The sequence below is a fragment of the Corythoichthys intestinalis genome, chromosome 18 (genome assembly GCF_030265065.1).
Source record: "Corythoichthys intestinalis isolate RoL2023-P3 chromosome 18, ASM3026506v1, whole genome shotgun sequence".
Classification (NCBI taxonomy): domain Eukaryota; kingdom Metazoa; phylum Chordata; class Actinopteri; order Syngnathiformes; family Syngnathidae; genus Corythoichthys; species Corythoichthys intestinalis.
The window spans coordinates 18860442-18888436 of record NC_080412.1 but is presented as its reverse complement, the minus strand read 5'-3'; the positions used below and the strand labels follow the sequence as shown (position 1 = coordinate 18888436).

Here is a 27995-nt window from a genome sequence, read left to right as displayed (position 1 = left end):
AAAAAAAAAACCTTGAGTCATTGTCAAAGAAAATCAATTTAGGGAACAATCCATAAAAGGAGCTTTACAGCTGTGGATTTAGGCTGGAGCTAGCACTTTAAAAGCTGGCACCTCTCCACACTGCCAAAGATTACAGCTGGTTCATTGAGCTTAGTGTCTGTAATTGGCTATCCAATACTCCAATACTAAAACCCAATAGAGAATCTATGGTATTGTCAAGCCTAGGAAGATGAGAGGGACCAATGTTAACATTCAGCATTGCAGTAATTTATGAAAAAGATCCAAACCACTATCGAATGCATTGGGGAAAAACATACTTAGTATTTTTTGTTCAAAATACTGCTTTTAAATTGATCTTCAGTATTCCAATTTTCTGAGACGTAATTTGTGGGTTTTAAAGGATAAAATAATCAACTTGCAAGAAACAGTGAAAATTTTGAGACGATAAAAAAAAAGCATCCAAAATGTAGCAGATTTTGACATCAAACGCAATTTCTGCCAGATTTGGGATAAGACATACCCACCGTGGTCCCGCCCGTTTTTTAATAGTCACGTGACGAGTGTCGCCCAGGTTGTGTCGAAAGCATCCTGCTATTAGCACTTAGCTAGCAGCTGACCTACCCTCAAATAATATGCAGATCCTCAAACAAATAGAAGAAACGTGAACGTTGCTCTTGCGGAGGCAGAGAAAAGGAACTCCCTCACCAGTATGGCTTTTTCTGCTGACATCCGAGGAGGTTATTTATCAATACACTAGCCCCGGCTAACGCTTCAAAGTTTGACGGACAACAAGAGCCATTTGCTAGCTACAATTTCTCTTGTCAATGTACTACTACTTCCCACGACAGATCGTCATGTGGGAACGAGTTGACATATCTTAACGATTAACGCGATCGAGTTGTACACGCCTGTGGATTAATACTGATTATTTGATCAAATCGACGCTAGCCTGAATGCGAGTAAATGTACACTGATAACTCTTTAGCAATGAACGCTAACGCTGTTGCCTGAACTTAAGTGTTACTCATACGTTATTACGCTTTTTTGAAAGAAAGTATCAAGTGACACAGTTGAATTACTGCTGCTTTGTTCATGATAAAAACAAACATCGGGATGTCAAACACGAGGATTAACACAAGGGCGACGTGTTTATGCACATCTGTCCGTTCATTTCTATAATCCTTGTACTCCCCGCGATGCAGCGACATTAAATCACTCCTAGGTGCGTGGAGTGGAATATTGCAAATATCAAACAAGTGTCTTACAATTCATCTCAGATAGTTCGTAGAGGATACTACTCTAGTTGGAGTCATGTCGGGGGACATGTCTGATAGTAGTGATGACTCCGATGCACTACCAAATGAAAAAGCATGTACCGTCAAGCATCAGATCACCAATGGTAAGTCAATATTCGGAGTAAATTTTTGTTATCGTTCATTACGTATTCACTGACTGCATGTTGACGTCAGTATAACACTGATGTAAAACAAGATGACACACAAGTGCGAGGCGGTGTTGACATACTGTATAAGAATTTATGGAATGGATGATACTGTTTTGGATTTATATAGTCAATTCATACTTTTGACAAGATAATCAGTTTCGACATGCCTGTGATTTTAATTTATTTTTTTAATTAATTTTTTTAAGGTTGTTATTACTGAACAAAAGTGTATATTTATAGAGGGCAGTGGTTTTAAACCTGTGGCCCAGGGGCCAATTATTGCCCATGGGACAATATTTTGTTGCCCTAATTTGCCATCCAAATGTTGTATTAGTGTTACCCATAAGCGGAGTTGAAGGGGATCAGGTGGGTCAGGCTCCCCCTGGTGGCCAAAAAGTGTCATTACATTTAATAGCAAACAACAAAAATGAATGAAATGAACAAAAAATATATTTATATAATGGGTCAAAATTATTTTTCAAACAGATCAAGTGACTAGCACCTTAGATGGTCGTTTGCTTTGAATTTTATTTTTTAAAAAAACATTTTTTTTTTAAACGGGGAGGGCAATTTTATTTTTCAAATGATTTTTTTCTTTGTTTGGAAATAATTTTTTTGATTTTAGCAACTTTTTGGGGGATTGAATGATTTAGATGTCCTACCCATAATATGGCCCAAACACAAAGAGGATTGCTAAAATCAAAACTTTTTAAATTGAAAATTAAGTGTTCAAATGCAAATATTTGAGTCTGAAATATTTTTTCAAATTCAAAAACTTTTTTTTCTATGATTGAAATATTTATTTTTGATGGAAGTGATTTTTCGTTTGAAATATGTAATTTTTTTTTGTTTGAAGCAACTTATTTTTTGATTGAATAATAAAGACACAAATGTCAAAGCCAAATTGTGGCCCAAATGCAAAACAACATCGACCAAACAAGTTGTTTCAAAAAAAAAAAAATGACTTCAATCCCCCCCCAAAATTCCAAGAAAATTAGCTTTCAAATGCATTTTTTTGAGTTTCAAATTTATTTTTGCATTCAAACACATTTTTTGATCGAATAATGAAGACACAAATCTACCTCCTTATGGCTCCACCCAGGGGATACAATTTTTGACTGGGGTAACTACATTGGCATGACACCGGTGGGCGTATCATATTTAATGGATAATGATCTTGGCGAAAAGTATAGCTGTCCTAAGCAGCCTGATTTAGAATTCCCCTCAAGAATGATGGGAGACAAAAAACACTCGTTTTTAACTTTTATTATTATAAATATTCTTGTAAGTTAATTTTATTGCTGACACTGCCTTTTGAGGTCATCAACATGCTGTGCCCCCCCCCCCCCCCCCCCCCCCCCCCAAGGCCCCAAAGTCAAACTCCGCTTATGGTGTTACCTGCACATATTTGCAAATGGCAATAAAAATATATAAATGATTATAAATCAAATGAATTCAGTAAATTATCCATTTTGGGATGAAAATCAAATTGCTATAAAACATTTTGAAAACTAATATAAAAATAAATAAATAAATATTTGTAATTAAAATTAAAAACAAGTGATAAGTAGAAAGATATCCCAATAAATGGAATTTTATTAGCTATTTTGCTGCCATTGATGGCAATAAGTTTTCAATATCAATTTCCCTCTTTTACTACCACATCACATACTCTTACCATTTCAACTGAGCTGGTAGTGAAGGAGTTAAGATCATGGTAACTGTCCCTTGGGTTTAATTCAGGCATCTCAGCTAGACCCAAAAGTGCCATCGCTTCAAATTTATAGTTGATGGATGCCCAGTGAAAATTCATGTTTGTAATTTTTATATCTCTTTTTGAGATGATTTTTGCCATTTCTGTCAGCTGTCAATTCAAGTCTGTTTTTTAATACAAATTGTGAACACATCAATATACAATTTATTTCACATCTGGAGGTTTATGAACTTGAAAGACTGTGTCCCCCTTTTTTTGCCACTAGCTAACCTCACTGGACACACTGAGAAGGTCGGCATGGAGAACTTTGAGCTCCTCAAAGTCTTGGGTACAGGAGGTAAACCATATATTAGATATTCCAAACAATTATGTACAGTTTTTTTTTTTTTTTTTTAATGTCCTACTGTTATTGAAGTAACTAATTGTTTTGAAATTTGTGTTCTTTTTAGCGTATGGAAAAGTATTTTTAGTGAGGAAGAATAGTGGCCATGATGCAGGCCAACTATATGCGATGAAGGTATGTAAAAACTCCATTTGTATTTGTCACAGGCCACATCGCGGTTATGGTTTCCTTCGGAGGGTCGTGATGTAGGCCAACCCAGATAAATTTTTACTCGTTGGGTCCCTCTGACGGCGCGAGACTTTCAATCAATTTTGACTGAGGGGGCGAATGAATATTTGTTCATGTCAAAATGGATTGGATGTTTGAATTGGACATCTATCATTCTCAATGGCAAGCAAATATTTAAATACTATGGAAGTAATATTAACATTTTAATCTATTATTTAATTTATTCATTAAAATATAAATACAAATAATGGTTAATGTTTAAAAAATAGTCCACACTTATAGACCAAATGGTAATATTGTGGCCTATATGACTCAAATGTTATGTCCAGTAGGCATGTCCCAGTGCTGATATTTTTTAAAATGTTGTACTTATGAGATTTTTTTTTTTTTTCTTTTGCCTCTTTCTTTTGGGGCGGCAGTTGGTAGCTGGAGTTGTCCTTGGACCGAAGGGTTAGCAGTTCAATTCCCGGCTAGGACTGCCCACTGTCGAACTGCCCTTGGGCAAGGCACTGAACCCTGATTTGCCTCCAATGGGTTGACAGCGCCTTGCATGGCAGCAGCCCCATTGGTGTGTGAATGTGTGTGTGAACGGGTAAATGTGTGCTAATGTAAAGCGCTTTGGGCATGGTAACCATGCAGATAAATACGCGATATAAGTACTGTCCATTTACCATTTGCCGATACTGATCTGATACCAATCCATTCCGGTGCCCATATTTTTAGAACAGTTAACCCTTTCAGAACTAAGCATGCTGCTGAAGGACATGACGCGTTCACGTTTTTAAACCAATAAATACACTGAATTTCGTTGCTATTTCCACTTCTGGGATATGATTGGATGAAACTTTACCCATCCAAATCAAATCATGAGGTTTTACACACCCTCTTTGCTATTTTTGGCTCTTTGAAAATGGCTGACCAAACACAACTTGAAAAAGGGTAACGTAAAGTGCTCATTTCTCATTAAAAACACGTTACCATTTGCATTAATAGCAATAATAGGCACTTGTCACAAAAAGGGTGAAAGTACTAATTTTGATTTCATAACGCCCCTAAAGGTGCTAAAGAAAGCGGCAATTGTTCAGAAGGCCAAGACCACAGAGCATACGCGTACTGAGCGGCAGGTGCTGGAGAACATCCGCCAATCTCCCTTCTTGGTCACACTTCATTATGCCTTTCAGACGCAGAGCAAACTGCATCTCATCCTGGGTGAGTGAAACCCTTTGAACTAAATATGATGATTATGTTGCTGGATTTTTGTTTTTTTTCTTGCTTTGTCTTGGCATATGATTTTGATAAATATCTAATGATTTGTGTTTAGACTATGTGAGTGGAGGGGAGATGTTCACTCATTTGTATCAACAAGATCACTTTTCCGAGGAGGCAGTGCGCATTTATATCGGGGAAACAATACTTGCTTTGGAGCATCTGCACAAGGTTTGTGTTCCTCTTTACTTAATCTCAGTATATTATGGTAGTGAAAAAAAAAAATTCTTAAGCAATATTGCCTAATAAAGTGGTTTTAGGGCTGAAAAGAAAATCCCGATTATTTTCTCTCAAACCCGATTTTCTGATATCAATTACGATTTCTTGGCAAATTGGAAATAATGACAAATAAAGTATTCAGAATCTCTTCTATTTAAACTTATTTTTTCTTCATTAGAACTGAAAGTGCCAGTGACTTAACTGTTAATACACACAGAGCAATCCCTTGGGATTAAGAGCATTTTATTTATCCAACAGACTGCAGCTCTGTTCTTAATCGAAGCGAAAATGAAAGAAGAAAGTAGAGATACACGATAATATCGGTCACCGATAATTATCGGCCGATAATGGCAATTATGACGTCACACAGATAATCCAGATAAAACGAAATTCAGCCGATAATGCAATCCGATAATTATATACTTGATTTAGCCTCCAAATGTGCGCAATCAACAGTTTTATCCAATTCTGATAGTTTTAAGGAGATGTTTTTGCAGTGTAGTAATGTGATATATGTTAGGAATGGCTTACTTTTAAAGGCATTTTTGTGCAACTTGGGTGTTTACTCTCGAAGTAATTGTTGCCAAAAGCTTACAATTACACAATGTCATTGCCATTATTTAGATGTTGGAATTTACTACTTGTTCACATTTGATGAGGAAAAAGATAGCACTAAATTACATTTTTGCACAGTAACATTTGATCTTTGTATACTTTAAAATTTTACATACATATTTGAATAGAATTATCGGCGTGACATTATCGGTTATCGGGTGGAAGGGGCAGGAAATTATCGGTTATCGATATCGGTTGAAAAATGTATTATCGTGCATCACTAGAAGAAAGTGCATATACCATTTGAAACAAAGCCAAACATGAGAAAAGGTAGTCAGTCTGTAAACTAAATAGGCTATCAGCAAGTCAGTCTAACAACCACCAGCTAGCCAGCCAGTCAATAAAGTCAGTCAGGTGAAGTAGGTAGGCAGCCAGGCTCAGGGTGATGTGCTGTCACATTTCTCTCTGGTTTTACTTACATAAATTAATCCTTAGTGCAAAACTGTCACTAACAATATGCAAGGTGGCAATCACCTTGTCCAAACAAACACAAATATGCACCCCAGTGAATGTAACAAACAGAATGATCCCTTAGGTTTATGAGCACCTCAGATTTACAGAAGACATCAGGTCAACACATTAATGAGCCAATGAACAATGTGCATATAGATTCAATTTTCAAATGTAGATCTATGCATTTTACCAAAATATGTTATTGTATTAAAACAAAAAAACAGCATTGCATGCTTTTGGTTGAGTCATGGCATGTTTTTACATTGGAAAAAATCTCACGGCACACCACAAATCAAAAAATTTCCAAAATTACTTGCTGTACAGTATATTTAATGAAAAAAATAATTTCTCAGCATTTATACAGTGGAGAAAACAAGTATTTGATACACTGCCAATGGTATGAAATAGTTGTTCTCCCCACTGTACTTACACAGTGGGGAACCTGAGCCTGTTTAGATGAACACAAAGTTGATTTCCTGGCAGGAATCTTCAACAGCTCTCAGTCTCTCTCTGTTTTTATTTTTGATAGCATTTATGCTTGAAAAGCTCAGAATTATCAGACGGGAACTTTAGCAATGTCTTTAACCCAGGGGTGGGCAAACCAGTCCCCAAGGGCCATAGTGGGTCCTGGTCTTTGTTCCAACTGATCCAGCACAGACAGTTTAACCAATGACGTTACAAGAAGGGCCTGACTACGATCAACTGATTGCACTTGCAAGACACCAGATTGGTGAAAAGGTTTCCTCTTGATGGGTTGGAACGAAAACCCGCACCCACTGCAGCCCTTTGTGGAGTAGTTTGCCCACCCCTGCTTTAACCACATCAGGGCTGAGCATCTCGCTGACAATGCCTTTGCAGGCAGGAAGTATTAATTACTCTGTCACTGTGTGGGACTTTTTGGATTTAGCAACAAGTTCAGCAACAATGTAACTGGGTTTGAGGGCTTTCTCATTTATCTTTGTAGTTTTTTTTTTGTTTTTTTTAAACAAAGCATGCATTCTGATCAATTCAAGTCAATTTTCTGGCCCTCTAAAGATGCCACATAATTGATATTCAGTCACTGAACAATAAAATCATACCTTCCTGCTCTTCACCTGTGGTGGGTTCATCATGGCTGGTGCTTGCTGCTGCATCTCACTTGTGAGGTGCTACAAGCCAAAGTTTCCAGTTATGTGTTGTTGTCATATCACACGGTGCAGGTAGCAAATTTGGCTGAATACAGACTCCGATTAGTGGGAAAGGATGCTTTTTTTTTCAGCCTGCACACATCAGGATGTGTCTGGAAAAAAAATATACATGTAATAATACAAGTTTTTTTGTGTTTTTGTTTTTTCATAAAAAGACAGCCCACAGGGAAAGTGGTAGCAGCATGTAAGAGATACTCACTGTCATTAATAAATACCAAACAAAAAATATATAATACTGTAATGTTAAAAATGTGTAAATCCCGGACTGGCCCTTATGGTCGGCCTACCAGGATTTCTCCAGATCCTCCCGATTAGCCACTCCAGGCCTGTGTACAAAAATACTTTAATTACATCATGAGATAATACACTAACTCATGGCATTATGCAATTTGTGTCCAAAGTTAGCGGGGCAAAAGTAGCAGAATTGCCCTCACTCGAATTGCCGGTAGCCATGGTTGTTCTTGTTTAAGACAGCGCGCTCTCCTGGGAGGAAGCGGAAATGCAGAGGAAACTATGGTGGCTTAGATAAACCAAAATGGTGCTGTTTTGAAAATCGAATATACCGTTTTGAGCATTTTTAACATCGTCTTAACCAGAAAAGTCGGTTTCGGTTCGAAATCGATTAATCAAAGAACCTTGAGTGGTTTTACCAGTGGTGGAATGTGATTTCTACGGATGTTTGTCAAAAGTTTACAATATCTTTCTGCTACTTACTGTTATGACCTTCAACAGAATTGACACGTTCTCTTTGTGCAGCTTGGAATTGTGTACCGTGACATTAAATTGGAAAATATTCTCCTGGATAGTGAAGGTCATGTTGTATTGACTGATTTTGGACTCAGCAAAGAATTTCTGCAAGAAGACGTAAGTACAGCAACACAAGGTAGGAGATAGGATATGGTTCTGCAAGTTCATCATGGTTACAGTCATATTTTTTTTATTTTTTGCAAAACGATGTTTTTAACAGTTTTTTTTCCTATTCAATTGTGTTATAGAAGGAACGAACCTACTCTTTTTGTGGTACCATTGAGTACATGGCGCCTGAAATCATCAGGGGTAAAACGGGTCACGGCAAGGTAGATTTTCTGTACTAAAGGAAAGAAGCAAAATGTTTGTCATACACATCGAAATTTCCCTTATGTGATTTTTGCAGTCAGTGGACTGGTGGAGTCTTGGAATCCTGATGTTCGAGCTGCTGACAGGAGCATCTCCATTTACTTTGGAGGGAGAGAGAAACTCCCAAAGCGAGGTGTCGAAGTGAGTTGCACATAAAACAAGAGGACAAGTTTTCACAAAAATGAAAAACATAACTATTAGCCATTTTTCTATTCCATAGACGTATTCTACGCTGTGATCCACCGTTCCCCTCCATGATTGGAGCCACTGCTCAGGACTTGCTTAGGAAGCTGTTGGTGAAGGATCCTCACAAGAGGCTCGGTTCGGGCCCACGGGGTGCAGCAGACATCAAAAGCCATGCCTTCTTCAAGGTGTTACTTCCTAGTGGAGCTCAGATGATGCTCTCTCATTTCTTATGTGCTTAACTCTTTGGATATGGTTTTCCTAATAGGGATTGAACTGGGATGATCTAGCCCAGAAAAAGATTGCAAGCCCATTCAAGCCTGAGCTAAAGAGTGAACTCGATGTAGGTAACTTTGCTGAGGAGTTCACAGGGATGGATCCAGTCTATTCTCCAGCAAGCACACCCCCGAGCACTGACCGCCTCTTCCAGGTAAATCCATTTGACTTGTCGCTTACCATAGAGGGACTCTTATAGTCTAGTATTGGATGTTTGCGTCTATATCATAGCACATTGCTTTAAGTTTGCTAATGTACAATATATATACCTAATACTGTATTTGGCAGAAAACACTCTGGTGGCTTGAAGTTCTGCTCTGAGACCCCCAATTTGGCCAAATTTCAAAATTGTCCGATATGCACGTGTGATACATCATTGGAAAGCTTAGCATCTCAATTTTTTGGGGGGGGGGAGATAAATTTTGAACAGGACATTAAAAAAAAAAAAAAAAAATTAAATAGCAAAACCCTAACTGGAGGTGAGAGCATGAGAGAGCATAATTAAAGACGCCATGATTTTAACGAGATATTATTGCGTATTTACCTTGTTTCGACCCAAAAACTCCATGTTTGACCGAGTGTCAAGACACAGCTGTGAATGGCCAAAGCCGGATTTTTTGGGGATTTTATGGGTGAAACATGGTAATCTAACAAGGGTCGCGATGCAGAAATTGAAGACATCAAGGAGTGGTCGAGATTTTCTTTTTCAAATTATAACCTTTTTAACTGTGACGTAATTTGTTTAAAAGTTTAAAATATGCGAGTGAATAATTTTTAAAGTCTTTACTTTTTATGGCTGTGTTGAAACCAAAACAGTTGCGCGCCCTCTGTAAACGCGGGTTTCCACAGAGTAAAACGGATACATTAATAATAGTTTGGGGGCTTAATGCACCAAGACATATTGTTCTATCGAACGCAACAGTTGTTTTGGCTTAGAATATAGCAGTTTATTTTAAAGAGGAGTGCAAGAGCAGGAAGTGCTTTTTCATTCTTGTCTGTGTTTTCCGCCATATATATTTTCTTTTCATATTCCAGGGCTACTCCTTTATTGCGCCTTCTATTCTCTTCAATAAAAATGCTGTCATGGGAGATTTTTTGGCGTCCGAGATTCCCGCCGCTGACCGACCAGGTTCTGCCTCTGTCCAACGCAGTGCAATGTTAGCGGTATGGAATTTTAAAACCATGTTCAACGTAATGTGGGCATCAGTATGCTGTAATTCCAGTATTTTATACTAGACAGCTCACAGAATATATTTTTTGTTTGTTTTTTAGGAATCACAGTTTTTTCTGAACTATGAGCTGTGTCTTCAAGGGCCACCTTTAGGTGAGGGGAGCTTCTCTGTGTGCAGACAATGTACACACAAGCAAAGTGGCCTTGAGTATGCAGTCAAGATAGTCAGCCGCAGGTGAGCTGAAGGTCTACAATAACTTTCATTGTATTGTATAATATCCATATTTTTTCCCCTGTCCACTTTTTCTGCACGATTCTCAACGTGGCACGATTCTCAACGTTCCAACTTCGAAACATTCCAAAAAATTGATGTGAAGCTGGCTCTGTTCGATTTAACCCCTCACACTCACGGTTGTAGCTAAAACAGTTTTTTTTTTATTACATGAAAAAAAAGCCCTTTTCATTTCCAATGGCAAAAACATTACAAATTTCAAAATGTGTCTCATCCATTAATTCATATAATTTACACAAAATTGTAAATTATTAAAATTCAGGAAATCAAGGCAAACAAAAGTTGTATAGTTTTTGCCCAAAAAGTACCATTCCACCAAAATTTTAAAAAGCATCCCCATTTATTTCCATTGCCTTTCATTTCCAATGGGAAAGAAATTACCCCATATCAACAGGAAGTGATCTAATAAAGCCAGAAAATGTTGTAAAATACTCAGAAAATCACAAAAAAATGTATAACAACTTAGCATGTGACTCCAGAATGCCCCAAAATTTGCAGAAAGTGACCTGTAAATACCCTAAAAGTAACAAGGAAGTGACCCAAAATTAGCTCATTGCCCACCTCTAACACCGCCAGTGGCAGCCAATGAAATAACAAGGAAGTGACCCAAAATTTCCCTGAAATGAACCCTCACTTAATTTCTCCAAAAATTGTCTTTTATAAGTCTTTTTTTGTTTGTTTGTTTTGTATTTATTCTGCATGATGGATGGATGACTATGATGCAACTACTCCTACATCTACTCTTATTTCTTTTCGTAATTTAAAGCCAATGATTTGTCTTCTAGAATGGAGGTCAACACTCAGAGGGAGATTGCCGCTTTGAGGCAATGTGAGGCTCACCCAAACATAGTCAAGCTTCATGATGTTTACACTGATCAGGTAAAAATGAAATATATGTATGTATCCATTTTTCCAAATCTAATCAGAGGTTTCAAAGAGTACCAAAAACTATAAGCATTAAGCAAGACACAATACAGTTTGTTGATTAGTTGACCACGATACAGTATGTTACTATGCCTTCTTGCATTTCTTTTTTCAGTACCACACCTACTTAGTTATGGAGCTTCTCCGTGGTGGCGAGCTGCTTGAAAGGATCAAGAAGAAGAAACTATTTGGCGAAGCAGAAGCCAGCCAGCTGCTGCAGAACCTGGTCTCAGCTGTCAGTTTCATGCACGAGGCTGGTGTAGTGCACCGAGACCTGAAACCGGAGGTGGGCCATATAAACAAATGCATTTTTTGCTGTATTTGCAAAAGCGTTACAACCACAACATAAATGTAAGACAAGAGGAAGTCAAAAACAATCTTTCTATCTTTCAGAACGTACTCTTTACAGATGAGAGCGAGGACTCTGTTCTCAAAGTCATCGATTTTGGATTCGCCCGTCTGTGTCCTGCTGGTAGTGCCCCACTGCAGACGCCGTGTTTCACTCTGCAGTACGCTGCACCCGAACTTTTTGAGAGCGCGGGATACGACAAAGCCTGTGACCTCTGGAGTCTAGGGGTTATCCTGGTAATCTAACTGAAAATTGTTGATTCTGAGACGTCTGTCAGATTAACCAAGGCCCTGATCTCCATTTGTGTGCATTCGAACAGTACACCATGCTGTCAGGCCAGGTGCCGTTCCAGAGCGAGCAGGTGGGGATGACGTCATCTTATGCTGCCGAGATCATGCATAAGATTAAGGAAGGAGATTTCTCCTTGGATGGGGAACCGTGGAAAGGTGTATCAGAAGATGCAAAAGAGCTTGTTAAAGGTATGAAGCAGTTTCTTTGATTTTGGTAAATGTGACATTGTTTTATAAAACAGAAATGTGGCTCATAATCAAATTTCCACTGGTCTTCTGTTATGAAGTTAACAATATGTGTGAGACAGCTCAAAACAAGTTTAACTCATTATAGGGCACTCATTGGCTGCCATTGACGGCGCTAAACGTCAATTCCATATTGATTAGCAACGGTGAATAAATGAATGTCCCAGTCAAAATGGATTGAATGTCTAGCCCGGATGAAGATCAGCACCTCCAAATCCGAGACCATGGTCCTCAGTCGGAAAAGGGTGGAGTGCCCTCTCCGGGTCGGGGATGAGATCCTGCCCCAAGTGGAGGAGTTCAAGTATCTTGGGGTCTTGTTCACGAGTGACGGTAGGAGGGAGCGGGAAATCGACAGGCGAATCGGTGCAGCGTCTGCAGTAATGCGGACTCTGCACTGGTCCGTAGTGGTGAAGAAGGAGCTTAGCCAAAAGGCAAAGCTCTCGATTTACCAGTCGATCTACGTTCCTACCCTCACCTATGGTCACAAGCTTTGGGTCGTGACCGAAAGAACAAGATCCCGGATACAAGCTGCCGAAATGAGTTACCTCTGCAGGGTGTCCGGGCTCTCCCTTAGAGATAGGGTGAGAATCTCGGTCATCCGGGAGGGACTCGGCGTCGAGCCGCTACTCCTCCGCGTAGAGAGGAGCCAGCTGAGGTGGCTCGGGCATCTGGTTCGGATGCCTCCCGGACGCCTCCCTGGAGAGGTGTTCCGGGCATGTCCCACCGGCGGGAGGCCCCGGGGACGACCCAGGACACGCTGGAGAGACTATGTCTCTCGGCTGGCCTGGGAACGCCTTGGGATCCTGCCGGAGGAGCTGGTTGAAGTGGCTGGGGAGAGGGAAGTCTGGGCTTCCCTGTTAAAGCTGCTGCCCCCGCGACCCGACCCCGAAACAAGCGGAAGATAATGGATGGATGGATGGATGTCTAGTCCAGTGCTTCTCAATTATTTTCTGTTATGCCCCCATCAGGAAGACGCAAACGTTTCGTACCCCCCCGCCCCCAACTCTCTGCCTCCACTTTAAATAGGCTCTACATACGTATATATATGCATTTGTCTTAAAAATTATTAAAAGTTTTTAAAAAATCAAGTTATTATGAGTACACCTCTGCATAGCATTGTCCTAGTTCCCATAAAAAAAAGTAATATACAGTAGATCAACTTAGTTTTTCCAGAGTTTTTCTTTGTTGGAAATCAAGAGTCTAGTTATTCAATAGATTGTTCCATGAGAAATAGTTTATTTCTTTTAGGGGTGCACGATATCCATTTTTCAAAACCAACATCTATAACTTCTTGCTCCTCGAGGCCGATACCGATATGATAACTGATATTAAATATATGATTTTTAAATGTATATTCACCTAAGTTTTTGAACACCTGAAGGTCAAAAATACTAGTGGTGGATTCAGCATAGATTTGCCTTTGACATAACCAGATTTTTCATGATGACACGAACATTATTAAATTAAACAAAACAAAGACAAAAACAGTTTTGACTTTAAATAAAGTTCCCATATTTATTTTTTCAAATAAATATAATTGGAGTCAATCACAATCATTCAGTCAGTGTCATTGAAGATGTGTTCCCCTGAACAATCAGCACTGAACTAAAACAAACATACACCCAACAGGTATTGTGCTTTGTCAGCAGATAAAACATATGGTGCAACAGGACAGGAGACTGTTGTGGTCTTGGTCTATGAAACAACTTTCTTAACCTGGCAATTATAGGACAACAAGCCTATCAATAACCAAAAGGCCTCTCAATAACTAAACATAACACTGTAAAATGCAAACATTTGCTAATTGCCATAGTAATGTTCATCTCTCAGTGATGGAAAAATGCGGCCTATAGAACAGTAACAAAACTTTGCATACTGGCAAAACAGGAGTGGAATCCAGCGCACACATCCCAATTCACCGACACTGTGCCAAAAATAGTATAGATTATCGGGCTTTTAATTATGTCATCGGATTTATTGGGATGACGTCATAATTCCTATTGTCGGATCGATAATTATCGTGCACCTCTAATTTCTTTGTCAAGTAATAACTTTGTGTTTGGGAATTACAGCATAAATCGGGGGGGAAAGGGAAAATATATTGAGACCGTTTTGCACTACTTTTGTTCAACAATTTTCCTTTTAATTCTTATCCCTTTATAGGGCAAGTGACTTTTTGCTAATGTCGAGAGAAATAAAACAACTTTATAAAGACTTTGCATCCACATACGTGGGCATCACATTTTGGGTCACAATATTAACATTTGGACGGCAGATGTAACCTAAAAAGTGATGTCCACATATTTGCAGGCCAAATCACAATTTTATGTACAGTGGGGTACATAAGTATTTAGTCAACCACCAAGTGTACAAGTTCTCTTACTTGAAAAGATTAGAGAGGCCTGTAATTGTCAACATGGGTAAACCTCAACCATGAGAGACAGAATGTGGAAAAAAAAACAGAAAATGACATTGTTTGATTTTTAAATAATTTATTTCCAAATTAGAGTGGAAAATAAGTATTTGGTCACCTACAAACAAGCAAGCTTTTTGGCTGTCAAAGAGGTCTAACTTCTAACGAGGTCTAACGAGGCTCCATTCGTTACTCCTGTATTAATGACACCTGTTTTAACTCATTATCGATATAAAAGACACCTGTCCACAACTCAGTCACACTCCAAACTCCACCATGGCCAAGACCAAAGAGCTGTCGAAGGACACCAGAGACAAAATAGTAGACCTGCACCAGGCTGGGAAGACTGAATCTGCAATAGGTAAAACGCTTGGTGTAAAGAAATCAACTGTGGGAGCAATTATTAGGAAACGGAAAACATAGAAGAGCACTGATAATCTCCCTCGATCTGGGGCTCCATGCAAGATCTTACCAGCAAAGATCTTCAGCAAAGGGACCAGGACGACTGATCTGTGTAAAGGAAAGAATGAATTGGGCCATGTATCGAGAGATTACGAGTGAAAATCTATCAGCAAGGGCATTAAAGATGAGACGTGGCTGGGTCTTTCAGCATGACAATGATCCCAAACACACAGCCAGGGCAACAAAGGAGTGGCTTCGTAAGAAGCATTTCAAGGTTCTGGAGTGGCCTCGCTAGTCTCCAGATCTCAACCCCGTGGAAAATCTATGGAGGGAGTTGAAAGTCCGTGTCGCCCAACGACAGCCTCAAAACATCACTGCTCTAGAGGAGATCTGCATAGAGGAATGGGCCAAAATACCAGCAACAGTGTGTGAAAAGCTTGTGAAGAGTTACAGAAAACGTTTGGCCTCCTTTAATGCCAATAAAGGGTATATAACAAAGTATTGAGATGAACTTTTGGTATTGACCAAATACTTATTTTCCACCATGATTTGCAAATAAATTCTTTAAAAATCAAGCAATGTGATTTTCAGTTTTTTTTTTTTCCCACATTCTGTCTCTCATGGTTGAGGTTTACCCATGTTGACAATTACAGGCCTCTCTAATATTTTCAAGTGGAAAAACTTGCACAATTAGTGGTTGACTAAATACTTACTTGCCCCACTGTAATATATATATATATATTTTTTATCTTTGTTTATTTTTGTTTTTTTAATGAATAAATGAATAAAAATGTTGTTTAAAAATAGAATTTTGTATAAATAAAAAATTCTGCCCCTAATAATGCCATAAAGTTGATTTTATTTTTTAAACTAACGACCCATAAACATATAATTAATTTAAACCGTGAGGACTAATTGTGAATGCTCACTTTTCAAGGCCATTGGTGAGACCAGTCCTTCTCAAATAATGCCATTGTTGCTAATCAATGTGAATTTATTATTATTTGTTGATTTTATTAAATTAGATTTTTCAGTATCAAATGGTCAAAAATCTTTACTTCTATTAAAAGAGTAAAAATGTATACGTGAGCTTCCATACATAATTATTACCCCTAACCTTCAAACGGCTTATGATTGAAGGACTACTGACTGTGGATCCCGAGAGGCGACTCAAGCTCTCTGATCTGAAAGAGAACAGCTGGCTACAGGGCGGCGCGTCCATGTCCACTACACCTTTGTGCACTCCGGATGTGCTGGAGTCCAGTGGGCCCACTGTACGCACTTTTGTGAATGCCACTTACAAGGTAACAAACAGCACGGTTTAGCAGTTTGTCTTAGAACTTTCTATTGGAAATGTGACGTGTGTGTTCTCACACCTTTGTCAATTTCCTCCCTGGCCAGGCTTTCAACCGTGGTAAGAGAGAGGGCTTCTTTTTAAAAAGCGTTGATAATGCCCCCCTTGCAAAGCGGCGGAAACTAAAAATGACAAGTACAGGTGTAGAGACGAGATGGAGTTCATCCTCTTCATCTTCCTCCTCTTCCACTTCCTCCTCTGCCTCTGCAAAAGGATCGAAAGAACAGCCAAAGCAAAGTGTGAGCCCCCCAAAACAAAGCTAGCCTTAGTTTAGCAAATACAGTAAGAATATGTCATGTGGCAATGCCCAGACAAGTACAAAAAAAAGTACAAATGAAACCAAGTGTTGTTTTAATCTTGTGTTGAATTCCACTGTATTACAATGTGACTGAGGATCAAACTAAAGTCGCCATGCCACATTTGTGTTGAGATAAGATGCACAGAAAATCATTATATGGCCTCTAGTAAATTCTTAATATTTGTTTTTTTGTCTACATACATCAGTAACTTTTACACAAAGGTTTTAAAATGGAGATATCTGCTGTATTTTTGCAGTGGGAAAATAGTGCCTGGCTTAATAGGGTTAAAGGGAAAAAAGAGCCATTTTAAGCTGAAGCCATAGACGCAACAGATCAGTCAGAATTGAGCCCCGTGAATATTTACTGTGTTGCACATGGCTGATGAAATTAGGATATTATTAAAAATTTACAAATTCATTTTTTACATTTTTTTTCAGGCAGGCAAAAGTTTGGCTTCTGGATTTAACAAATATGCTTCTTTTTATGTGCTTTATTTGTCTTTAGGCTGGTCAATTATATTTTGCACTTAAGAATGTAAATGATCAAAACCAAGCTTTTGAACCATTAAGATTGCATATAGGACAAGTCACACACTATTTAAAGAAAATAATAATAATACGTTTTTGAAGATGAGATGTTTGCTTACCGAGTGGATTATGTTTGTAAGTGGTGGATGCAGCTCAAATATTTACATTACAATTTAGTGTTGGGAGCATCTACAAATACCAGAGTGTTGTCCCCTGGAAGCGCAGGCATTAGGGCAGTTGCGATTTTACTTGCTGTAAATGTTTTGCCTTATGTGCTGTTCTATTTCAAGCATGCATATATGTTGTGATACAATTACATATTTTTCTTTTTCTTAATTATGCGTTTTTGATATTGTCCTGCCAGAAAAACGCAAACTCAGTCCATTAAGTAACAGGGTGGCCATGTTCACCTGAAATGTTTTTACAGTTCAGAATTTAGATGATCACATTTTTAATGATCAGAATGAGACACTTAAGTATGACTTTAATTTGGATCCCTGGGAGACTTCCTGTGAGATCTGCTGTATATACTTTTACAAAGACAAATTAGGTCTGTAATAATTGAAACCTTTTTAAATGGTGTAGAAGTGCCCTTGTGTTTTTACTTTTTACATGTTGCACAGTCATTTTAACAATAAAATCCATTTCGGCTTTAAAGGTGCTTTCACTGATATTTATTATGTGTAATGGACTTTAATGCTGTGGTAATGGGGTGCGTAATAAATGGGCTTTTGTGTATCGGGACTGTGAATGTGTGTGTAAGAATGTGTGAGAATGTTGGAGATCACTTGTATTGTCAACAGTGTACCAAATTACGCATTACTGTATGATTTTGTCCCTTCGGTTGTTTGCTACATCTGTTTTTGTTTTTTATTCTGTTCTTATGAACATTTCTCTTAAACTGTGTTAATTGGTGTTGATAGTATGTAGTCAGTGGTTTTCAGGATTCCACTATCCTGTTTCTTCTTTTTTATTTTTAACCACAACTTTTGTGTTGCGATGCACTGTCATTGATGTAAATGGGATTTATTTGCACCATTTGTTTGGCTGCAAAAATAAATAATACTTTTAGATGCTACTGTTGTGTTCTTGGGTGTAATTGTTTTAGAAATGAACGGGATACAGCATTCATGTTGGGTGTGCTTGTAGTTTAACAATTGATACTCCTTTATATTGAGTTTAAATTAGCCACTTCCCCTTGACATTGAATGAAAAAACTGTAGGGGGTGGTCAAGGGCCAAAAAAAAAAATCCTTAGGTACCAGTCGACAACACAACAGACGTTGCAAACGTCATTGTGTTTTATTAAACCCTCGGTAACTATAGACAGAAAAAAAAACAACTAAGAATAAGTCTTTAAAGCATTGAAAAAAATGATTTTCCCTTCAGGCCGCAAGGTCATAAGTTTTATTTTGTAAGCTGTTACGTTTCCGGAGGCAAAAAGGTTCTAGGAGGCACTTGGATAAAACTTTTTTGACAAAATCTTTTTCATTGGTTTTTGTTTGCATTTTACAGGTGTGACAGAACCATGGCCTGACCTTTTTATTTCAATCAAACAGTAAACTAATTAACTAGAAATTAAGTTATAATGTAGCCGCAAGGGGGGCACAAGCCAGTGTCTTCCGCTGCCAATCCCAAGCCCAGATAAATACAGTGGCACCTCTACATACGAAGTTAATTCATTCCAGGACCTTGTCTGTAAGTCAAAATGGTCGTATGTCGAGCAGGAGTTTCCCATATGAATACATTATGATTCCACTAATTCGTTCCACAGCCCAAAAACCTACACTAAATCCTTAATAAATACTGCTGTTACTATTGCAAATAGCAATGACAAAGAGCAAAACAAATAAATTATGAATACAAATCAGAATAATAATAATATGATAATAGTAATAATAATAATAATAATACCTGTAATAATGTAACGAATCGAGTTCTAATGTGGAGAATGTGTTTTGCGTGGTGTACCTGAACGCATCGCGTGGCTGACTTGACAGTGAGATAGGACTACAGTGGTACCTCTACATACGAAGCTAATCCGTTCCAGGACCTTGTTTGTAAGTCGAAATGGTCGTATGTCGAGCAGGATTTTCCCATAGGAATACATTATAATTCCATTAATTCGTTCCACAGCCCAAAAACCTTCACTAAATCCTTAAGAAATACTGCTGGTACTATTACAAATGGCAATTACACATAGCAAAACAAATAAATTATAAATCAAAATCGGAATAATAATAATAATAATAATAATTCCTGTATTAATGTAACGAATCGGGTTCTAATGTGGCGGACGTTTTTTGCTGACCCTGAACGCACCGCGGGGCTCACGTGCCAGAGACAGACCGGTGAGCTTGAGTTTCACTTTCACTTTGAATGTTTTCTTGAGAACGCGTCAATTGCGGCAGACAGAAGGTGTTTTTGTTTTGAATAAGTTGTGAAATAAATGATAAAAACGTGGCGAAGTTGGCGATTTCTCTGGAGATGTTACCACAATAAGAATTGTCAGCTTAACTTATAAAGACTGGCGAACGATGGTCGGAGGAGGACCGTGGAGATGTATTGTTGAGCCATTTCACGGATGCTCACCCTACGCTCATATTTTTCTGTCATTTGCATCTTCATTTAGAAGGTAAGCGTCAACTTTTTCCTTATTTCACCACCTGTACCAACCTTTTCTGAAACCAGTGTTGATTTGTCACACAAGAAAATCCGCCGTGCATTCGTCTGCGGTGCTGCCATTGTCGTCGTATTTCGAGCATGTCGTCGGATGTAGAAACAAATGGCGAGTCAAATTTTACGTCGGATGTCGAAAAGTTCGTGTGTCGAAGCGATCGTATGTAGAGGTACCACTGTATTTCACTTTTCATGTTCAGCTGTGGTGGACAGTAGGTGTGTTGTGTTGCACAAGTTGATGGAATAAATGACTAGAAACGTGACGAAGCTGGTGACTTCTTTGGCGATGTTACCACAACCGAATTATAAATACTGGCGAACGGCGGTAGGAGGAAGACCGTCGAGAGGAGACATTCTACAGCCGTATTGTCGAGCCAGTTCATGGATGCGTGCATCACGCTCATAATTTTCTATCATTTCCATCTTCATTTCAATGGTAAACATCACCCTTTTCCTTTTTTGACCCCCTGCAGTAACATTCTTGGAACCCATGTTGATTTCTCTCACAAGAAAATCCGCCGTGCTTCGTTTTACACAAAAACAAACTGCGGCGCTGTCATAAATTGTCGTATTTCGAGCATGTCATCGGATGTAGAAACAAATGGCGAGTCAACTTTTACAGTCAGGAAGTTGCAGCTGGTACAGAGTGCTGCAGCCAGAGTCCTCACAAATACAAGGAAGCTGGACCACATTACACCAGTTTTGAAATCGCTACACTGGCTTCCAGTAAGTCAAAGGATAGACTATAAAATACTACTGCTCGTCTACAAAACACTTAATGGCCTTGGACCAAAATACATGCTTGACTTGTTAGAGTCTTATGAGACATCTAGACCCCTAAGGTCGTCTGGAACCGGTTTTCTGCATGTTCCAAGAACAAGAACCAAGCAGGGTGAGGCAGCATTTAGTTATTATGCTCCTCACCTCTGGAACAAGTTACCCGAACGTCTGAAGTATGCTCAAACTGTTAGCTCTTTTAAATCAGGGCTAAAAACGCTTTTGTTTAGCACTGCATATCTATAACCGTCTATATATTTCAATCTACCTGCTTTCTATTCCTCTTGTTTTTATCTCCATTGCTGATTTCAATTACTATTAGTAGTAGTAGTTTTTGTTTTATTTTTATTTTATTTATTTATTTTTATTCTGTGATTAAATGCGATCTTTTGTCTTCGTTTCTACATTGTGTTGATTTAAATGTGATTTTTATGATCTTCATGTGGTGTAAAGCACTTTGAATTGCCTTGTGTTGAATTGTGCTATATAAATAAATTTGCCTTGCCTTGCCTTTTACGTCGGATGTCGAAAAGATCGTGGGTTGTACTGTATCATACTGTCGTAAGTGATCATACTGTATGTCAAAGTACAACTGTACAGAGGGTTGTGTCAGGAAGGGCATCCGATATCAAGCTTTGGCCGAATCAAACATGCGAATCAGAAATATGACTTCCATACCGGATTGGTCGAGGCCCGGGTTAACAACGACCGGTATCGGTTCTGTTGACCTGCAGGGTACCGGCAGAAACTGCACTACTGTTCGTCGAAGTAGGAGAAGAAGATGGTGTGCTCATAGAAGGAAAGAGAAGAGAAACACCAAGAGTCTTGAATTGAGGGTAGGGATTTTGAGTGTTGGAATTATGACAGGAAAAGGTACAGAGCTGGTTTCCTTGATGCACAAGAGCAAGGTGGACATACTGCGTGTTTAGGAGACATGGTGGAAAGGAGCAAAGCTAGAAGTTAGGAGCAGGGTTCAAGTTGTTCCACCATGGTGTAGATAGGGAGAGAAATGGAGTAGGAGTTATCGTGAAGGAGGCGTTTGTAAGGAACGTCTAGAGATAAAAAAAAAAGAGTGACAGATGGAGTGTTGAGCCTGAAGCTAGGAACTGAAGGTGTGATGATCAATGTTGTTAGTGGGTAAGTGCCACAGGTAGGTTGTGAGCTGTTGTAAGATAAGCTTGTTTTTGGGTGCCAAATATACAGTATTATGCCAGTTTGCTCTTCCACAGCTATTATACGCGCACTCCCAAGCTATTATGAAGAATACAGTTTTAGCCATCATCATGTGCTTAGAGGTGATTGTTCACATCCTGCTGATGAGTAGATACACACACATATATTGATTCATCACACAACGTCTCAGTACTTTTCCACCAAGCTACAGTACTATGAGTACAAATGTGTGTTTAAAACAATGTTATCTTGCCTGCTCAGGTAATTCAATCAGGAAGTTTTAATCGGGAAGTGTGACTGTTCAATCACTGACTAGAATAAGGAATTTGCCCGACCGAACCTGCCACGTTGGACAACAGTGTTGTAACTGTATTTCGCCCATCAACAAGCCCTCAATAAAAGTTAGCAGCGCGGGAGAGTTCGGAGAGAGACTTGGATGAGACATTGGTCGCGGAACTATGTCTCCTGGCTCTCCCAACCTGCAGGTTGAAAAAATGTCCAGTGTCTGACTTTATCTCACCGTGCCCTGCCTTTTGTCAGCTTGTCTTGGGTAAATAACTTAGTTAAAGAACGAGTTTTAGACCCAACAGCTGTAGAAGGTAAAATTTTGGTTAGACCTTGATGAAATGATGCAGAACCTCCCTAAAAGTGATAGTTATCATTGTAGCAGATTTCAATAGAAATGTTGGTGCAAGAAACAGAGGTAATGAGGAGGTGATGGGCAGGAGAGAAACGCAGAAGAACAGATGGTGATTGACTTTGCAAAAAGGATGGAAATGGCTGCCATGAATATTTCCTTCCAGAAGAGGCAGGAACATAGGGTGACCTACAAGAGTGGAGGTAGCAGTACGCAGGTAGACTTCATATTGTGATGATGGTGTAATCTGAAGGAGATCAGTGATTGCAAAGTAGTGGTAGGTGAGAGTGTAGCAACACAACACTGGATGGCAGTGTGTAGATGACTCTGGTGGTGAGGAAGAGAAAGAGGACAAAGGCAGAGCAGAGGACAAAATGGTGGAAGCTGAAAATGAAAGTGCTGTATGACTTTCAGAAGGTAAGTGAGACAAGCTCTAGATGGTCAGGAAGTGCTTCCAAATGACTGGACAACTACAGCAAATATGATCAGAGAGAGAGGTAGACAGTCCTTGGTGTGCCATCTGGAAGGAAAGGAGATAAGGAGACTTGGTGGTGGAATGAGGGGGTGCAAAAGTGCATATAGAGAAAGGTTAGCTAAGAAGAACTGGGACATTGAGGAGACTGAAGAAAGTAAACGCAATGATAAGACTCATTGTTTTTTTTTGTTATAAAATTAAGATCAATTATAATGGATTCTAAATGTTTAAAGCCACATCTCAGTCATTTTAATTAATTAATTAATTAATTAATTTATTTATTTTAAATCAAATGTTCAGGTACAGTCCTTGTACTAGCAAACATGGCAAAGCGTGGCATTACTGTATATGGCATTATCAGAGCAACTTTAGATTTCACATTCAAGTGATATAAGATATAAACTACAACCTAGCAGGTAAAAATTGATCTATTTACTGAATTTTTTATCATCTCTTTGAAAAGATCCCTTTATTAAAATCATCAATAAATGACCTAAACTAACATTAATGGCCTTGGCATTAGTGGCTCCGCCATGTTGTCAGCTTCAGAACAAGGCTGGCCGACATACAACCACCTTTCTGTGGGCATAGTTCTAAAACATGCCAGTAACGAGCAAGCGGGGTCGGAATCACGAACAGGTGAGACATTTGTTACCACAGGTGTGCAGCTCAAAATGATGTTTTCAGAAATGCTTAGTCTAGGTGCACGACCCTACTTCTGTTATCTCGAGTGTCAGATGACAATTTCTGGGCCAACAAAACAGCATTGTTTTTCTTAGGATGTCTTCAAGACCTTGCCGAAGATTACAATTTCATACGTCCTCAGACTCTTTAGAAAGGGATTATCTGCTACCTGGAGTAAATGAGAGAAGGCGTACAAGTGTTATCAACATTTATAAGGTAAGCTTGACAGCAAATTCACATTGTGCTAGCTAGCTGTGTGTAGTTATGTAGCAAACATTTAGGTTTGCTCAAGTTGTCGTGCAGATACAGTATTTCAATTTTAGTTTGATTTAGTTTAAGGTGGGGTGCATATCCCTATCGTTATAGACAAGAGTGGCCTGACAGTTGTCATGTTGGTTGATCTACTGTACCATGTTGAAATGGAGTTCAGTGGGCAATGAAGTCCTAGCTTCTGTTTGAGGGATGACACAGTAGTCATGATCTGAAGTCAACTTGGTCTCCATCTCAGAGTTCAAGGGTATTTGTGGGATTGGGCTTTCTGTTTCCAGATGTTTGGTCTGGGCACAGGTAATTTGCAGCCATTCCAAACATTAAAATCCGTTGTTTTAAAAACCAACTTCTTTGTTGTCGCATGACAAAACGCTTCAAGACGGCACACAACAATGAAAACTGATGTTCCTGCCTGCGATATATGGTCTCTTTTATGGTAGTCATTGGTTGCCATATTTGTGCACCTAGTCAATTCCATTCTCGTACCTGTTTTGATCACGTGACAAAAAATGGCCATAAAAATCGCCAGTTTACCGGAAAAAAAATCACTTAACCCCACTTAATCCACTCCAAAATGGGCGCTATCGCTATTTGGAAACAGGTAATTTGTAGCCATTCCAAACAAACATTAATATCTGTTGTCTTAAAAACCGACTACAGAGCAGAGTGATTTTTGTCATATTCAGGGGCGGAAGTTAGGAGGGGGTGTCTGGGGGATGCGACCGCACCCGGGCCTGGGCCTCTAGGGAGCCCGGTTTGCGGGCGTATAATGGGCGTAGTTGTGCGAGGGGAGGGTCAAACAGAAACATAAACTAAATATTAAAATATCTCTGCCAGCACCCACTCTGCTTGGCTGGTCATTGGAGGGGCCCGCAATAAAAATTAATCTACCCACCCCCAACACACACACACACACATACACCTACACAAAGGACAATCGTCTTGAGAGGCCTGCGAATAATTGTCCACTAGCACCACCACCCTGTCGGACGGTCCACTCGGGGGGGCCTGTTTATACTCATCGCACACAGGCCCTGTTCACATCGTTCCACCACTGGTCATGTTATACCACAGCAATGATGGGGAAGTCAAAGAAAACTCACAAACTTCGTTGTTGTAACATTACAAAACGCTTCAAGACGGCACACAACAATGAATACTGCTGTTCTTGTGGTATATGGTCTATTTCATACTAGTAACTGGTTGCCATATTTGTGTACCTAAATTCCATTCTTGTACCTGTTATGATCACGTGACAAAAATGACCAATCACATCACCAGTTTACTGGAAAATATTGGCTGAATCCCATCAATACAGTCCAAACTCGGTGCTATCTGTTGTCCAAATTATGCAGTGCTGGCTATTTAGGTCTATTTATTGCGATCATGATGTTGGAAATGTAAAAGGTTGATAGAAAGTTTTATATCATTAAGGCAATTACAGTATTTTTATTTCGTACAGCACCATAAACAACCATGATAACGATCCAAACTCAAGAGCTGTTGGATGCAAAAACTCCCATAAAAATGAGCATGGTGACTTCACGCAGCATCCTAATTGATGTGTGCGCCTGATAAAATTTTAAACAATGTTTCTCATTGAGGGCCTCTTAGGCTCCTATAGTTCATGTTCAATTCTTGTGTGCGGCAGTACAGACGCTGTCCATGGTCCTGAGCCCCATAAACTCCACTCCACTGGGGGTCAGTAAGCTTCTTGGCACTGACATCCCAAAAGCCACTCAGAGCAACTGGGAAGCGATATGCTGTATGATATAATGTGTCGTGCAGCCTTTAATCAAATTAATTTTTGAGTACATAATTAATAATATATTGAGTGGATAATAAAGTATTATATTGAGCATGACAAAGACGGATATGGATGGATCATTTGAGAACATAGTCAGCAGGATCTTCATGCCATTAAGTTGCTGCCTGGCACGTTTTCAGAGCTCGTGTGCAAAGAAATGAAACATAAAACAGTATGAACAACCCATTAGCGCTGAAGGAAGTGAAGTCTTTCAGTGTCATTGACAGTGATAGACATCCAATCATTTGGCTGTTTTAATCACAGGTTTATCATAGGTAGACGTCCAATCTATTTGAACTGAAAGTGTTGGCAGCGAATGAATATTCATAAAAATACTTGACAAAAAAAACGTCTTGAATTGGCCAAAAAATAAAAGGATGTGTACCAAAATATACAACAAGTAACCCAAAATGCCCCTAAACCATCATAAAGTGACTCAAAAACAACAAAATGTGACCCAGAAATGCCACAGCATCAATAGGAAGCGACCCGGGAATGTCCTAAAATGTATAGGAAGTTACCCGTAAATACCACTTGTGTAAATGAAACATGCTGCGTACTTTAACTAGGGAAACCTTGAAAGAATTAGAAGACTGCTTTAAAAAAATATATTTTCCACAGAATAAAAACGAGAACATTCCAAGTTCTTTGTTTGTTCTTATATAAATTAAAAGATCTTTCTCACTTGCACTGTTACGTGCATGTCGTTGCTATCGGATCTTAGGGTGCCTTGAGCAGTTTATTAAAAATGGAAGTCATTCTAAATGAGCCTGTAACTCTCAACCCTTTCAGGAAATCTTAATAGATCTGACGTATCTCTGACAAGGTTAAACGCTTCAGGAAGCTGCGAGAAGGCTTAACAGACTTCACTAGATCATAGGGAGAGATGAATACTAACCGTCGTGTTGCATAGATTATTCTGTAAGAGTGGACACCAACAAGGATTAGTACAGGCAGTACACCCACCAACTAGCTGCAATACATCCTTAATGCTCAAAACATGAATTATGAATACTTTAGAGAGATACTTTTTTAACAATTTCACTCGTGATATCATTACCGCTGTTCATCCCAAGTGGTTAACAAACGCCCTGCATGACTGTTGCCACCATTTCACAAGAAGAAGAAAAAAAACGGTTGTTCCAAATTGTTAGGAGTGCTTCTCGCGAGACTATATCCTGAATGTATGAAACACGCAATGGTTCGAGCTTGGTAGTACTGTCACTTTCACTCCACATGGCTCTTGTGTCCTTCACATGACACCACTCAGGATGACTTCAGGCCCATTAGCTTGGAATAACTCCAAGCAAAGGAATTTGTGGAAACAGTGCGCTATGTCACAACATGACATACTGTGAATAAAACATGATCTTTGTTTGCCGTGGAGTGCCGCTTGAGTCTTTGGGATTAGCTGCTTGGATGCATCTTTAATGACAAGTGGACACGTTTCCATCTATAATGGATACATATAATCTAAAGAGGCTTGTACATACTATACAAATTGTTGTATCTGACATCGGAAGAAAAGTTATATTTAGAATTCTTATTGTGAATTAAGCGTTTGGGGTACAAGTGAAGATGATATTCAACTGTGCTTGGGGGGAGGGGAAATCAATGTATTGATCTTTACAAAGTATGCGTGTTGTTTGTGTGTGGGAGATTTTAAGCTAAATAAAGTGCAGTGTTGATTCAGCCACCGTTTAGACTGCAGGGTTGTCTAAAGCAGGGGTCCCCAATGACTAGGCCACGGACCGGTACCGGTCCGCAGCGCATTTGGTACCGGGCCGCGCAGAAATAATAAATAATATATTAACGACTGCATTCTGGCCGATTGACTTTGGCCTGTGCCGCTTAACACACCAATATCCCTTTCTACTCTGGATATACAACTACAGGATAGGAGGTTGTCACAGAAATGCATTGATTGGACTGTTAGCAGTACATCTTGTTTTGTATGTCTATGTGCGCTTAGCCTCGATAATAACTTATGACGCAGGTCATCGTCCATCACATTTGTTCCCGGAAATAATTAGCCCCCACACTAGAACAACTGAAAACCAGACGTCTTTGGAAGGATTTTTTACGGGGAAAAGGGCACCTGACGAGCCAGAAGATGAGCCTACAACTTCGAAAGAAAACAAAATCTATGCTACTTCCCAATTACTAAAGACCCACATAGTGGA

General features: G+C 39.2%; 2 protein-coding genes across 4 annotated transcripts in view; both read left to right on the top strand.

Moving 5' to 3' along the window:
• The first annotated feature begins 31 nt into the window (after window positions 1-31).
• Window positions 32-18382, top strand: rps6ka4 (ribosomal protein S6 kinase, polypeptide 4). Of its 3 annotated transcripts, none has more exons than XM_057820870.1 (19): window positions 32-707; window positions 1278-1399; window positions 3424-3495; window positions 3608-3675; window positions 4788-4938; window positions 5051-5166; window positions 8226-8333; window positions 8465-8545; window positions 8623-8726; window positions 8806-8956; window positions 9037-9198; window positions 10080-10208; window positions 10317-10450; window positions 11293-11386; window positions 11547-11717; window positions 11825-12016; window positions 12100-12259; window positions 16272-16435; window positions 16533-18382. In XM_057820870.1, the coding sequence occupies exons 2-19, from the start codon at window positions 1312-1314 to the stop codon at window positions 16746-16748; spliced, it is 2361 nt and encodes a 786-aa protein (XP_057676853.1). In that variant the 5' UTR covers window positions 32-707; window positions 1278-1311; the 3' UTR covers window positions 16749-18382. The 3 variants fall into 3 exon arrangements, with proteins under 3 accessions (XP_057676853.1, XP_057676852.1, XP_057676851.1); XM_057820869.1 differs by having other exon boundaries at window positions 32-737; XM_057820868.1 differs by having other exon boundaries at window positions 32-1399.
• A 5394-nt stretch (window positions 18383-23776) lies between these two features.
• flrt1a (fibronectin leucine rich transmembrane protein 1a) overlaps window positions 23777-27995 on the top strand; it is a 144162-nt gene continuing 139943 nt past the window's right edge. Inside the window, exon 1 of the mRNA XM_057820582.1 lies at window positions 23777-23951. The gene's annotated coding sequence lies outside the window, so the exon portion shown is untranslated. The remainder of the gene's footprint in view (window positions 23952-27995) is intronic.